The 15951-nt window shown below is 48.6% G+C and overlaps 1 protein-coding gene across 2 annotated transcripts; it reads right to left on the bottom strand.

Moving 5' to 3' along the window:
* Positions 1-5318: 5318 nt before the first annotated feature.
* SHPK (sedoheptulokinase) lies at positions 5319-15948 on the bottom strand. Of its 2 annotated transcripts, none has more exons than XM_079955736.1 (8): positions 15807-15948; positions 14953-15165; positions 13820-13961; positions 9985-10168; positions 9427-9579; positions 7522-7697; positions 6386-6586; positions 5319-5859 (listed from the first exon to the last, which is right to left on the bottom strand). In XM_079955736.1, the coding sequence occupies exons 2-8, from the start codon at positions 15136-15138 to the stop codon at positions 5465-5467; spliced, it is 1437 nt and encodes a 478-aa protein (XP_079811862.1). In that variant the 5' UTR covers positions 15139-15165; positions 15807-15948; the 3' UTR covers positions 5319-5464. The 2 variants fall into 2 exon arrangements, with proteins under 2 accessions (XP_079811862.1, XP_079811863.1); XM_079955737.1 differs by lacking the exon at positions 15807-15948 and adding an exon at positions 15352-15608.
* Between the last annotated feature and the right edge of the window lie 3 nt (positions 15949-15951).

Raw genomic sequence — 15951 nt, 5'->3', positions numbered from 1 at the left:
TCCTGCATGTTCTACCTATGACCTACAACAGCTCTGCAAGGTAGGCTAAATAAATAATAATAATAAGGCTATTTATGTATGCCACTACTGCGGCTCGTGTTTGGTTAGCCCCAAAATGGAAAACGAGCGAAGTCCCAACCAAAGAAGAATGGCAACTTAAACTGATGGAATATGCACAGCTTGCGGACCTATCAAATAAGAGAACATGTTTAAAGAAGGTTGGAAAATGTTTATTGAATATATGTAGTAAATTTGTGTATTGGAGGATGGATGGCGGCTAACAGATTGAGATTGAATCCTGACAAGACAGAAGTACTGTTTCTGGGGGACAGGAGGCGGGCAGGTGTGGAGGACTCCCTGGTCCTGAATGGGGTAACTGTGCCCCTGAAGGACCAGGTGCGCAGCCTGGGAGTCATTTTGGACTCACAGCTGTCCATGGAGGCACAGGTTAAATCCGTGTCCAGGGCAGCTGTGTACCAGCTCCATCTGGTACGCAGGCTGAGACCCTATCTGCCTGTGGACTGCCTCGCCAGAGTGGTGCATGCTCTGGTTATCTCCCGCTTGGATTACTGCAATGCACTCTACGTGGGGCTACCTTTGAAGGTGACCCGGAAACTACAACTAATCCAGAACGCAGCAGCCAGATTGGTGACAGGGAGCGGCCACCGAGACCATATAACACCGGTCTTGAAAGACCTACATTGGCTCCCAGTACGTTTCCGAGCACAATTCAAAGTGTTGGTGCTGACCTTTAAAGCCCTAAACGGCCTCGGTCCAGTATACCTGAAGGAGCGTCTCCACCCCCATCGTTCTACCCGGACACTGAGGTCCAGTACCAAGGGCCTTCTGGCGGTTCCCTCACTGCGAGAAGCCAAGTTACAGGGAACCAGGCAGAGGGCCTTTTCGGTAGTGGCGCCCTCCTTGTGGAATGCCCTCCCACCAGATGTCAAAGAGAACAACAACTACCAGACTTTTAGAAGACATCTGAAGGCAGCCCTGTTCAGGGATGCTTTTAATGTTTGATGTATCATAGTATTTTAATATTCTTTTGGAAGCCGCCCAGAGTGGCTGGGGAGGCCCAGCCAGATGGGCGGGGTATAAATAATAAATTATTATTATTATTATTATTATTATCTGAAAACGCGGGCAGCATTAAGATAAATTCAGCAGTGTAAATAAGTTTTGATGGATGTTATAATGGAATACGGAACAGTTTAGTTTATATAAAATATGCGGGCATTTATGATCTGCAAAATATAGCATGGAAAGAGAAGAAGGGAAGTCATTGATATTTTAAGGTTGTTTAAGTGAATATTTTAAAATGTAAAACAGAAATTTAATAATATTATTTTTTTTACCATTGTAACTCAAAGTGACTTACAGTATAAACAAACACATCCATTAAGACCAGCATAAAGCGCGAAGGAATCTAAAATACAATTCTATTTTCAAAAAGCTAAATTAAGACACCCCAAGCACTCAAGAATGCCATAGGTAAGAATGCCATAGGTGAAAAAAGAAGTGGTTTTGCCTGGTGCCTAGATACTATAATCCCCAGTACTGCAAGTTGCCGGGGAATGTGGGTGGGTAAGGAACTGAGAATAGTAATAACAATACTGTAATAACAGTATTGGGACGGTGCAGCTGATGGTAGCAACCGATGGAAGTCAAAAGTACATATCCAAACTGGATTTCATGAGCATTGCATGCACAGCAAGCAAACAACCATAGCTCAGTGGCAGAACACCTGTGTTCAGAACCATGAATAGAATCCCAATTTATTTTTAGGGGAAGAGCTGTAGCTCAGTGGCAGAACACCTGCTTTGCATGCAGAAGGTCCCAAGTTTGATCCCCGGCATCTCCGGGCAAGGCTGAGACCTTGGAGAGCTTCTGCCATTGAAGCTAGATGGACCAATGGCCTCTCTCTATAAAACAGCTTCTGGAGTCCCTATTTAAATCAGCCCATAATTCACAACCATGAGGACTAGGACCTTGATTAATTTTAGGGGGAAGAGCTGTAGCTCAGCCAGCCTGTTTTGCATGCAGAAGGTCTGTGGTCCAAACTCCAACTCAGGGATAACGCTCCTTGCCTGAAACCCTGAAGAGATGCTGCCGGTCAGTGCAGACAGAACTGAGCTGTATGCACCCCATGGTCTGACTCTGTATAAGGCAGCTTCCAGCGTTCCTAGGAAAGTAAATCGCAGAACTTACAGCTTTCGAAAGGGTCCTTCTTCTGCAACTGGGTGCTCGTCTCAGCAAACTTTTCGCGTCCTGCAAGAGCGTCTGAAGCCAAATTGCCTCTTTTTAGGCGTTGGCTGGAGGGGTGGGGGATATCAGAAGCCTGTTTCTCTCTGTGCTTGTAGATTGGACCATACAGTGGTGGTTTTAATAAGCAGGCGGCGGTGATGTGTAGCGCAAACCCGGACTTCAGTGATACAATAATGGAGAAATCAGCCTGGGGAAGCCGAAGCGATTGCTACTCCCAGGAGTCCTCCAGAGGCTTTTTGCAAACAAACAAATCAAATAACTCTTTGCTCGGGATTTTATTCCCCACTCCCCAGCACACTTACAGTTTAGTGGCAGACATTTCACATTTCCTGAGACGATGGAAAAAATACATTTAAATTGCAGCCATCATCTGGGGCTCGAATAGTCACAGGTTTCTGCACAACCACACTCCTTTGCAGCCTACCGTATCCATTCTTTGCTTTGCCTACTTTCGCCTCTGGCCTCCAGAAGGCTGTGCAGAAGGGAAGGTGGCCGCTGGTCTGAAAAGTGTCCCCACCTGTAGTATACAGGACTGAGCGATCATTAAAATCTGATAACTTAGCTAGGAAAGAGGAACGCAGGAGCTAGAGGGAGCTGCATCATACTGTGTCATACCACTGGTCCCAGTATTGCCCACACTGACTGGCAGTGTGGCTCTCTGGGGTTTCAGGCAGGGGACATTCCCAGCCCCTACCAGGAGATGCCAGGGATTGAACCCAAGACCCCTTCTGAAGCTGGGACCTCTATCACTAAGCTACAGCTCTTCCGTTAAAAAATAAAGCCAAGATTCTAGTCCACGTGGTTCTGAACTAAAGACTGATTGAACAGGAACAGCTGCCTTCTCTTGAACCAGATCACCTAACACAGTATACAGCCTACAGGGACTGGCAGAAGCTTTCCCAAATTTTAGGCGGGGGTCCTCTTTCCCAACCCACCTGGAGACATTAAGGGTGGAATCTGGGACCTTCTTCACGCAGAGCAGATGCTCTGCCACTGAGCCAGAGCTCTTCCCTTCGAAGGAGGAGAAAAATGGGGCCGTTTAGACTCTGATCTCATCTTCCCGTTTGCATTGGCCCAGCCCCACTGCTGCAGCCAGACTGGTGTCTCGGCTCTTTCCTCCGAGGCAGGCCACGCTTCCAAAGAGCCCTCTGCGGAATAAGTAATTTAAAAAGAAAAAGCGACCGGGAAAAATGACGGAGAGCAGAAATGGTAATGGCAGCAATAAAAAAGCAACGGAAATGCACCATTTGTCGCAAAGCTCTCTTGATGGAAGGCTCAAATTGGTGGAGGGAAAGGGGGGAGGTTAGCGACCTGTGCTTTAAAGGGGAGTCTCAGTACTATTGATGTGTTTTCAAGGCCCATTATCCACACAGGAAGCTACCTTGCCGTGAATCAAGCCACGGATCTATCCGGCACAGCATTACTCTGTTCTGGGATGGGGAATCTTTTTGTGTCTGAAGACCATGCTCCCATCTGAGCAGCCCTTCTGGGGTCCACGTGCCAGTGGTAGGCAGAGCAGTGAATGCCACTGTCATCTTTGTACAGATGGCTAGTTTCTACAACCACCCCCACCTCCCTCTATGCTAGGTCCAGGCAAGTAGAGGGCATTATCAGAGGGCAAGGACGTATTTCTAGTTGGGGAGGGAGAGGAAGTTTAAGAGTTAATAGCAGAGCTGGTGGGGTGTGTTGCTTGGGAGAGAAGGGGTGGGGTCTAGGGAGGGAATCCCATGGGCCTGACAGAAAGGCCTAGAGGGCTGCATTTGGCCACTGGGCCAAAAGGTGCCAACCCCCACTTTAAACTCTTAAAAGTGTTCCTGTTGCATTTTGCGATGTGTGTGGTGCTTCTCCGGTTTGATTCCCTTAGAGATAAAACTAGTGCAACCCTGTGGACGCTGTATTTGAGAAATAGATCAAAAATACAAAACTGGCACCTGCTCATTTAGGACATTTCGGCCAGCCTCTTACACCTAGACCCCCTTGAAAACCGTTAAGGGTCTCAGAGCCAGACCTTTAAGTGAAAACCTTTCTCACGTCAATCCTGACGTTTACATACACATGGTGCTGGTTTTGACAATCCGCCACTGAAAAGGGTGCTTTTAAATGTTTAGGGTTAATTAGTAGATTGCATCACTGATGTGCTGAGAAAAACCACGGGTCTCTCCCTGGGATGGAGCACTTTGATTCGGTGTGCGTTTATTGCGAAACCAATCAAACCCGCACTTTCTGGAATGGTATGAGAACCGAAACACAGCTATGCTTCAAAATTTGCACGTATCCAAATGCCATCCGAACTGGAGGGCTATAGATGCCCCATCCCTGAGTTACTAGAGACACAGCTTCCCTCTGGGCTGTTGTTTCCATTTGACTGCTCTCTGCCCCCATATTGTGGCTCCAAGCCCCATTTCCCTTCCCCATTTGGAGAGACATGAGCGAGTGCAGGTGGCCTGGAGAAAGAGGCAAGGACGACAACAGCACAAAAATCAGCACAGGCGAGTTTTCTTATTCCTGTTGCACTGAGACATCTTCAGGCTCTACAAAGCAGAAATGCTTCTCGTATGCAAGAGGGGGCCCTCTTCAGTATGGGAATCCCCTCCCCCAAAAGATACCGAAGGCAAGAGGAATAACAAACCTGGGGTGTGTGTGAGTGTGTTCTCCACCTCCCAGATTTAATTCTGGAATGTACTGCTGCACAGTGTTTGATCCACCCCGAAGATCTGCAAAAGGAAGGAATCCCCCAAAGGCCCATGGCTGCCATCACAGGCGCCAACAAAGAGTCCGGCGAGATCTGAAGGCATCACTTCCCTGTCCCTATAATAGAATAGCAGATGACTGCAAAAACAGAGGAATAAATATCTGGTTTCTTTTAGCAATGGAAACGCAGAATGGCCTGTATATAGCTTGGAGGGGAGGGGGTACAGAATGGGCAACAAAAGTCTTCCCCAAAAAACTTTCAGTGGTGTCTGAGGCCTGCATTAACCCCTCTACTGCCAGGGATGTGCGGGGAGCAGATAGCTCCAGGAAGGATCTGATTTTTGGGTAGACAGATGGGATCGTTCTGAATCCACTGCATTTTTATTCCGGGGTAGGGGGCGCCTACTCTCTCGCCTTGCCTTTCTCCCTCTGCCCCGCAACTTTTGGCCCTCTATGCGTTCACGACCCCTCTTTCCAGAGGAAGTGCTTTCTTGCGGCCCCAAGGTCACTTCCTGCGCAGCATGGCCAAGGCGGCGCCCACGGCTGCATCCACATTTCTCCCATAGACCACGGGAAATGGGTAGGCCTTCTCCACTTCCTGACGCATCACCTCGTTCTTGCCCAGGGCGCTCCCGCTGGCCAGGATCCGCGTGACCCCGGCTTCCTTCAGGTGCTGCGAAGGCAGCATGGAGTGCAGGTTCTGGACCACGCCGTGGCACAGCGCCCGAGTCACGTGGCCCAGGGAGAGGTCGGAGGCCGCGATGCCCATCACCGAGGCCAACCTTTCCGGCATGTGCCTCTCTCCAAAGATGGTGGGGCAGATGTTGAGGTCGGTGTCCGTTTGGGCCAAGGCAGCGCTGATTATACGCGCGTAGAGATCCGATTCTGGGACTTGGAGTCCTGCAGAAGGAGATTAAAAGGGTCGGGAGAGGAAGACTGATCAAATGACTGAAAGGCACTCCCATTCCAAAAGAATGGGAGTGCCTAAATGAATACCTCAAAAGTCAAGGTTCAAGGACAGAAATCTGGCTGAGTCTGGAATAACCTTGTGAAGCGAAAGGATATGAAAGAGGGATTTATATCTAGATGTTAGAATAGAGATGATAAAGAAAACAGGAAGACACAATGAGAGATAAAGGAGGTGCTGTGGGATTGGCGGAAGTCAATGTCTTGTTGTCGTTTTAGTGTTTATAATATTAACTTGTAAGATATGGATTTGGTTTTTGTTGTTGTTGCTTTATTTAGTTTTTGAATGTTGATTTTTGTGTGTTGTGTATTGTTATCTTTTGATATCTTTCGTGTTGTTGTTGTTGTGTGGAAAATACTAATAAAATGTATATTAAATTATTTTTTAAAAACCCAAAAACCCACAAATGACTGAAAGCCAGAAGGAGAAGAGAGGTCCCCGTCTTATCCCTTCCTTTACCCAGCTCAGCCATCCACCGCACCAGCATGTTCACAAACGTCGCCACCACATTGCCGCCGTTGAGGGAAGCAGCCACCACCAGGTAGGTGTTGTTGAAGTACGGGTAGTAGGCCAACGGGGAACGAGGGTTCGGCGAATCAGCCGGCTGGAAGCCCGAAGGCATCAGGAGGGTGAGTTGCGCAGAAGTACTGATGTTGAGGACTAGGAGGGGGAGAGGAAGGCAAGAGTTGGAAAACACCCGCTGGGCTGAAATTCTGCTTAAAGAGGCATGTAAAACTGGCCTTCAACGGGTGAGGCTGGACCCACAAGGGACCTTCAACAGGGGTCCTGCATGGCCCCATAAACTCCCTGGAGGGAGGGGAACCTCCATCAGGCACCTCCTGCCCCTGAACTGGGCCAGCTCATCATTATAGCAACTACTGCTACTGTTGCCAGTGTGGTGTAGTGGTTAAGAGCAGTGGACTCGTAATCTGGGGAACCAGGTTTGCGTCTCCGCTCCTCCACATGCAGCTGCTGGGTGATCTTGGGCTAGTCACACTTCTCTGAAGGCTCTCAGCCCCACTCACCTCACAGAGTGTTTGTTGTGGGGGAGGAAGGGAAAGGAGAATGTTAGCCGCTTTGAGACTCCTTCGGGTAGAGTTAAAGAGGGATATCAAATCCACACTCTTCTTCTTCTACTGTATAGAAATGGGTACCTGTGTTATTTTCCTCCTCCTTCCCTCTCCCTTTTTGCTTGCATCTCAATTTTTTTTTTAAAGATTGTTAGTTTGAGAGCAGGGACTGTCTTGTTTTGACTGTATGTAAGCTGCTCTGAGAGCCTTTTCTGCTAAAGAGCAGGTACAGCTGCTCCAAATAAATTACAGTGGTACCTTGGGTTATGAACTTAATTCATTCCAGACGTCCGTTCTTAACCTGAAACTGTTCTTAACCTGTGGTAACACTTTAGCTAATGGGGCCTCCCGCTGCCGCAGCGCCGACACCGCACAATTTCTGTTCTCATCCTGAAGCAAAGTTCTTAACCCGAGGTACTATTTCTGGATTAGCGGAGTCTGTAACCTGAAGTGTCTGTAACCCGAAGTACCACTGTATTTCCAGAAGGCTGGGGGGGGGGGAGAGGTGCTGCTTTGCGCCCCTACCTGCACTTGTGCTGTCGGACATGCAGGAATACACTGAACACTGGAAGTCCCCCAAGGCGGCCCCGACTTCTGTCCCCTTTGGTATCTGGTGCCACACGTAGGCGGTCTCCCCGGCCAGTTCTCCGGGCTGGACCACTTCAGGAAGCAGGTGGATGGGGAAGTGGGACTCTTTAAGGCTGAAACCAGATGCAGAGGTCAATGGGGAGCCGTCCGGGTTGGAAGGAGAAGGGCCCGCTACTGGACATGCTTGGAGTCAAGGTGGAAGGAGGGATCTCAGGCTAACACAGCCGTGCAGATTACAGTTGCATCAACTCACTGCTCAAATTATGGGGGAGAAGGTAGAAGGGGAGGCCCTTGGTGGAAGCCAGAAACCAGAAAAGTTAGGAACCTCAAGCCTAGGAAGCAAATGCGGCCCTCCGTGCCTCTCTTTCCGGCCCTCAAACCTTTCCCCTGGGAACACCTTCACCAGGCCTGCTTTGTATCCTCACTGAGGGTTTTTGCCAAGCTGGGAAATGTCCTTGACCTCTATTAGTGCCTTTTGCTTGCTTTGATGTAGAATAAAGGTAAAGGGACCCCTGACCATTAGGTCCAGTCGTGGCCGACTCTGGGGTTGCGGCACTCATCCTATTTACCGGCCGAGGGAGCCGATGTACAGCTTCCGGGTATGTGGCCAGCATGACGAAGCCGCTTCTGGCGAACCAGAGCAGCACACGGAAACGCCGTTTACCTTCCCGCCAGAGTGGTACCTATTTATCTACTTGCACTTTGACGTGCTTTCGAACTGCTAGGTTGGCAGAAGCAGGGACCGAGCAACGGGAGCTCACCCCGTCGCGGGGATTCGAACTGCCAACCTTCTGATTGGCAAGTCCTAGGCTCTGTAGTTTAACCCACAGCGCCACCCGCTGATGGAGAATAGAAACGCTAAAATTTACATTTGTTGCTTCGTCTGCTTTTGCCTCTGGCCAAGCCCACCACTGGCAATGCAGCTCCCACGAGGTTCCACAGATGGGAATGCAGCCCCTGGGCTGGGGCGATGGGAGTTGAAGGCCAACAATATCTGGAAGGTCACGGCTTCCCCGCAAAGGGTTCCAGATCAGCTTTCCTTTTCGACAGCAGCGCAAGGTTAGAAACACTCGCCCATGCTCTCCAGCAATATGGGGCTGATTATCCTGGCACCTACCTTGCAGGGCTGTTGTTCAGAAAATGTACGGGTAGTACTTGAAAAACATGCACAGACATGCTGGATAAATCAGGACGAGCTACTGCCCTTAAAAAGAAGAGTGCTGTGTGTGGACACACTGCTCCAAGCGTTAACCCTTCAGAAAGTTTAAAACACACACAAGCAGTTAGACCCAACAAGCACCCCTTGGACAACCCCTACCCTGTCACAGCCACCGTACACCACTGTTGCCACACCAGGTTAGCCCCGGAAACACACACACACACAAGCCAAGCCCAAGTTGTCCGCAACCTTGAGTCGGATTTAGGAAGCGGATTCTATCTTCCCTGGATGGGTTGTGCATGTGAGAATCTTCCCTTCGGGGAGTCAGCTGGAGGCCTCATCAGACACCTGTCCCTGAAAACAGCAAACCGGGCCACTTCAAACAGCAGCTAACACAGCTTTTCTGGGTGGAGGGGGAATGATGGTCGGGAATATAGTGTTTTCAGTCCATCAAGGGGTTGGATTTTTAAAAATGAAAGGCGTTTCTGGTTTGCTAGAGAAGTTGCTCCTGATTCACTTCCAAAATAAAATAAAATTGAGCTGGTGGGTGGGGAGGGGGGAATCAAAGAAAAGACATCCCCCCTTCTCTCATATCCCAGCACACAGAATCGAAAAATGAAATAATGACATACACACCCCGCTTCGTAATAGTGGCTCCATCTGAGTCCACAGTGCTAACTTACATGTCCACATTCCAGCTTTTGCTTGTGGTGTTGAAGTAGCCCCAGCTGGCTGCGTTCTGGACAGACATCTGTGGCTTTTCCTGGCCACACAGCATGGCCACAACGTAGTCTTGGATGGTGCCGGCAGCATCGTAATGCTTCAGGAAATCTGGGCTGTCCAATAAACATACAAACAAAAAGTTGATGAACCTGGGCATCCGCTGGTTAATACACCTTTTAATTTGTGACTGACTCTGGGTGGAAAAAACAACTTGTATACAATGAAAGAGAACTTTCTTTTCCTCCAAGAAACTCAAAGCATTTATTTCCCCACCCACATTTTTGATCCACAGAACAGCCCTGCGAAGTAGGTTAGGCCAAGAGAGCGAATGTGCAACTGACTCAAGGTCGCCCAGTGAACTTTTTTGGTCTGAGTCCCACTGCTGTACCCAATTGCTTCTCCCCCATGACTGAACCCACCAGGAAGGCCACCCCAGCCTCTGGCTGCAAATAAATCATCACAGAATCGCAGGCGACAAAGCAAGATGCAGAAGCTGAAGCAGGAAGGGGCAGCAGTACCTGTTTTTCAAGTACCAGTAGATTGTGGTGCAGCCGAAGCCCGTGGCCACGCTGAGGTGCGACTGCGGCTGAGGCAGCGAGGACAGGAAGGGGCTGCTGCAGCGGCCATCTTGCCATGTGATCAGGTGACTGACCTCTTCAGGCTCAAATGTCCACCCATGCCCACTTTCGATCCACTTGCAACCTGGAACGGGAAGAGAGAGCTGGTGAAGGAGGACCTGTTACCATGATGCGGCTCATTCAAAGCGACCCAGACCATCCTGAGTTGTGTTTATCCATCAGTGTCTCCTCCAAAAGCATGGACACAAGGTGTTATGTACTGAGTTGAATAGGATCCAAAATGCAGCAGTCTGATTGGTCCTAGAACAGTAGGATTCAGAATGCAGCAGTCTAATTGGTCCTAGAACAATAGGATCCAGAATGCAGCAGTCTAATTGGTCCTAGAACAATAGGATCCAGAATGCAGCAGTCTGATTGGTGCACAGGAGCCACCCAATCCAGCTCCAGGTGGAAGTGAATTCGCAACTTGATTGGCTTACAGGAGAATCCCGGAATTAGCCAATCATGTGGGGCCCATTGTGTAAATCATGTATATAAAGCAGACATTCTGGGGGAACTTCCATTCCTCCTCACCACTATGAGCTGAATAAAGAGCATGAAATCCACTCTCGACTCTGAGTATATTTCACTGGCGATGAAGGTGGGATCCCGCTGAGCTGACCGCCACACACAGCACTGTAGCACCACCATCTCCCGCACTGCTGCCTCGCACCGTGTATCCAGGCTTTAGCTCCGGGCCCCAAGGAACTCAGAATGGCAACCGACAGCAGCTTCTCGCCATTCAACCCAGCATCAGGAGACTGGGAAGCATACCCTTCCCCTCGGAGTCTATTTCACAAGGACTGCCACCCTTTATTTTCAATGCAATGAGGGGGGAACCTGGGGCGTTCCATTTGCCCCCAGGTGAGCAGAATGAATCTTCCACCCCAGACAACACTGTCCCAATAAACTCTTCCATTCTGCAAATTCCAAGCACTGAGGCTTGCAAAGTCCATTGCTGACTTGCACCCAGCAAGAACCTCCTGGCGTCTTGAGATGGATGGGTGGAAAGCAGGGCCGTTTTGTTGGCTCTGCAGAGACACCAGGTCCTTTGGGCTTCTCCAACAGGCAACAGACAATACAGTGGTACCTTGGGCTACATATGCTTCAGGTTACATACGCTTCAGGTTACAGACTCCGCTAACCCAGAAATAGTACCTCGGGTTAAGAACTTTGCTTCAGGATGAGAACAGAAATAGTGCTCCAGCGGAGTGGCAGCAGCAGGAGGCCCCATTAGCTAAAGTGGTGCTTCAGGTTAAGAACAGTTTCAGGTTAAGAACGGACCTCTGGAATGAATTAAGTTCTTAACCCGAGGTACCACTGTACATATTCCATCATGCTGCAGCAGAGGTAGATGAGAAACAGGGCCCCTCCATTGGCTCAGCTGAGAGACCAGCTCCATTGGGTTCCTCCCCTCTCTGAACGGTTTCCATCCCAGCTGGTCATTGTGAGAACTGCATGAACTTTAGAACTGGTGTGCTTGTTTTTCTCCACAACCAGAACACCGCTTCCGGTGATTTTGAAAAACCAGGTATCGCCTAGCCCTCACACACATTGTGATTTGTGATATATTGCCAGCTCAACTATATTGTCTAAAACCGGCTTGAAGTTCACATTGTGATAACTGTTTCTTATAAGCCGGTTTTGGACAATATACCAATATATCGCCCAGCAGCTCTCCAGGGTTTCAGACAGGCTTATTTCCCAGTCCTATCTGGAGACCCCAGGGATCGTACCAGGGACCTTCTACATGCAAAGCAGATGTTCAAATCCTGAGCTATGGCCCTTCCCTGCGCACAAAACCAACCCACTGGTATAATGGTGTTAAGGGAAATCCTCTTTTGCGGAACTACATTGCCTGAATTTTCGGAAGAGGCTTAGCTCTTCAGACATTAGATAAATGAAGATTAAAACCACAGAAAAGCAAAAAAGAAAAGAAAAAAGAAAATCTACCTCGTTTCTTTCTCCTGACCTTTCTTTTGTTTTCCACATAAAAAGTTGCTTTCAACCATGCTGGATTGTCCCTCCCCTCCCATTTATCTCTTCCTAACATGAAAATGGGCTCTTTGAAAGGACATTAATGGTAATCAGTTAAAAACAAAACAAAAAAAGATAGAAATCATCATTTACAGCAAAGAAGATGTGATTTTGGCTAATCCACTCAGGAGGAGGGAGAAAGAGAGATTGCATCCATTTACATCTGGGCAGAGGTGAAAACCAAACACTCATGGCTTGAGAGAAAGGTAAAAATTAAGCGTTTCCACTCAAAAGCACACGCAAATAGTGACCTCCAGATTTTATTTTATCTTACGCCCGCCACCCACAGGAAATCTGGAAAACGGAGCAAGTTTGTCTGTCAACCTAATAGCCATTTCTGATTGCTTTAGCATTCCAGGAATAAAATCGCTTGGGAACCCTGCTAGGCCATTAAAGACCACATTCATCTCTGACAAGAAGCAGCTAATTCTTTCAGGAAATCAGTCCCCACTACCCGATCTGCCTTTCTGATGGGAGAGAGACTTTCTGCAGGCAATGGCTTCTCCACCCACCTTGCCCCTCCAGTCCCAGACCATGGCTTTGAGAACAGCACAAGCAGATGGGAAGAGAGGAGTTCAGGGATAGTGTTTAAAAATAATTTTATAAGTTGTAGGTCCTTTTGTACATTTTCTGGCATTTTATGCATTGTGATTTGCTGTTATTTTATTGCTGTTATTTTATTATTATTGATTTTATTGATTTATTAGTAATTCTTTATTGTAATTGATAAGTGTAAACTGTTTATTATTTGCTGGCGCTTAATTGTACTGTTTACTATTGGATTCTAATGGATTCTTGAATATTGCTTTATTTGACAAAAGTTCTTTATTTTAAAGTTATTGTGACTTTTTATATAGGATCTGGTTGTTACTATTAATGTTTGATGTTTTATTGTTATTTTTATGTGTGTTGGAAGCTGCCCAGAGTGGCTGGAGCAACCCAGACAGATGGGCGGGGTATTAATGATAATGATAATGATAATAATGGTTTCTCTAGGAAATATTTATCATTCTGAGGGCCACATGCCCTTCTGGGATGCTTTCTGGGGGCCAGGTACCAGAGCTGGGAGGGGCCACAGGCAAAAATGGGCGGAGTAGCTGGCTTGCTTCAAACCTCCCTCTGTATAGGCAAGCAAGAGACATTATCAGAGTTCAAGGATGCATTTCCAGCCAGACAAAATCACTCAAGGAGGATGCAAAGTTAGACCCGTAAGGGCGTGTGGCCCAGGGAGAGTCCCACGGGCCAGAATGAGAGGCCTGACGGGCCACATTTGCCCCCTGGGCGCCTGAGGTTCTCATCTCCTGATTTACACTATCATTGCTAACAGTCCTTAACCTCCCCTCTGTGAATTTCTCCAGTGCTTTTTAATGCTTTCTTGGCCCTGACTTTGAGAGGGGAAAAGAACAGAGAACATGTACACACACATTCACACATGCGAATACAAACAGTGTAAGGAAAGTCCTGAATATCTTTGCTTTTATTCATTTAGACACAATCTTAGGTTCAATCTGCCTGGGGGTTGGGGGGGGGGGTTTGCCTGCACTATTTTGTTAGAATCTGGGAATAGGGAGATATTAGGCTTGAAAATGTTAAGGTTTTTTTAATGCTTGCATGTTAAAATAGGATGCCACCACACAAGTGTTGAGGAAGGAGTGGTGCTGGATTTGGAAAGGAGGATTCTGCAAATCAGCTCTCTCACCTTGACCTGTTTTCCAAAACACGACTCCGTGCATTTGTCCAGAAACACCAATGCGGCAAACCCTTCCCAGGAGTTGCTGGGGGAGACCGGCGAGGCAGTCATTCAAGGCAGCGACAATTTTGCGGACATCTTGCTCGTTCCCCTGCATGAGCAGAGACAGAGAGAGAGAGAAAGTCCATAGGGAATGAAGCTTGGAAGCAGTTTTACCTGCTTTCTGTGATAGCAAAGCAGCTCCCATCTTGGCATGCCAGATTTATTTTAGAAGAAGTGCTCTATCAGGGGGGAAGCGTGTCAACCTAAGTCCACAGCCTCCTCTGAACCCCGATGGACTTGGGGAGGGCCCATAGCTCAGTGGCAGAGCATCCGCTTTGCATGCAAAAGGTTGCGGGTTCAATCCTGGCCTCTCCAGCCACGGATGGGAAGACTCCCTGCCTGAATCCATGGAGAGCCAGTATACCACTCAATGTAGATTATACTGAGCTAGATGGAGCAATGGTCTGGTTCAGTATAACGCAGCTTCCAATGTTCTTGAGAATGCAACGCTGGATCAAACCAAAGGTCCCTCTGATCCATCTTGCTAGATTGGACCAAAGGTCGATTTAGTCTAGCCTGTGTTCCGCCACAACCTACAAGATGCTTTAGTAAAGGTAAAGGGACCCCTGACCATTAGGTCCAGTTGTGGCCGACTCTGGGATTGTGGCGCTCATCTTGCTTTACTGGCCGAGGGAGCCGGCGTACAGCTTCTGGGTCATGTGGCCAGCAGGACTAAGCCGCTTCTGGTGAACCAGAGCAGCGCACAGAAACACCATTTACCTTCCCGCCGGAACGGTACCTATTTATCTACTTGCACTCTGACGTGCTTTGGAACTGCTAGGTTGGCAGGAGCAGGGACCGAGCAAGGGGAGCTCACCCCGTCACGGGGATTCGAACCACCGACCTTCTGATCGGCAAGTCCTAGGCTCTGTGGTTTAACCCACAGCACCACCCGCGTCCCTTCAGGATGCTTTAGGGAAGCCCAAAATGTGCTGCTGGTATTCAAAGGTAGACTGCTCCTGCACTTGAAGGTTCCATGGGCCACTCACGACAAATAACCACCCGATTGATTTCCATTAATTTATCTCATCCTCTTTCACCTGTGGCCCGGCACTGGGGCTCTCCACCTGAGCCCGGGTTTCCCTGGCGCAGCTTGCGATCACGGTGGGTCCCTGCTCCATCTCTTGCAGCAGGATAGTTTTCACCGATGAAGTGCCCAAGTCGATCCCCAGGACGCAGGCTGCCATGGCAGGATTCAAACCCTTGTCTTGAATTTTGGGAGGCATCTTCTTTATACAAAACCACCTGGGTCACTGCAGGGAAGGAAAGGGGTGGTTTTGATGCTGTACAAGAGTGCAAAGTAGCTATAATCTATGACCTGACATTGAGTAAGCCCAACTGATCAACGCAGCTTACTCCTGAGTAAACTTTTATTGAACGGTGCCATCAGCTATGCTATTTCTATTTATTTAATGCACAGTAACAAACCTGTATCCTACCTTGCCTGTGTGAGAGGTAGCTTACAACGAAGCCAATAAAACAATATAAGAACAAAACTAATTAAAATACAGTTTAGAGGGAGGGAGGAAAACAGGTAGGTAAATCAATGCATAGGAGGCCGCTGCTAACAACCCCTCCAACCTTAAAATGGGGGCAGAGTTAAGACGATGGGGCTAAAATACGAAGTAAAAAAGCAGATCACAGGAGCAGAATCGGGTTGAAGAAAGTGAACTTTGGGCCAATGTCCGAGGTGTGCGCGCCACACCCAAGATGGCGACCTCAGGACGCGACCGCCATCTTGGGTGTGTCGTCCCCCTTCAGGAGCTGTATGTGGGTACGATTTTTACGAAGGGAAGTACGACGCACCGAACGTGGCGGCCGCCATCTTGGGCGTGTCAGCTGCCTTCTTTCAGACCCGCCTTCCTTCCTCACTAGGGACCTTTCCCAAGCTTACCTTACTTCACAGGTGTCCTCAAATAACTACTTCGCCTGAGAGAGCGGGAAAGAGAAACCCACAAAAAGATTTCACAAGCCAGGAAGGAGAGAGGGGGCGGGGGGAGAGCGGGGACTTTGCCGCACCCAAGATGGCCGCCGAGCGA

The sequence above is a fragment of the Podarcis cretensis genome, assembly GCF_951804945.1.
Source record: "Podarcis cretensis genome assembly, chromosome: 15".
Lineage (NCBI taxonomy): Eukaryota > Metazoa > Chordata > Lepidosauria > Squamata > Lacertidae > Podarcis > Podarcis cretensis.
Note: the sequence above shows the minus strand (reverse complement) of the source record. Positions and strands in the feature narration are given on the sequence as shown.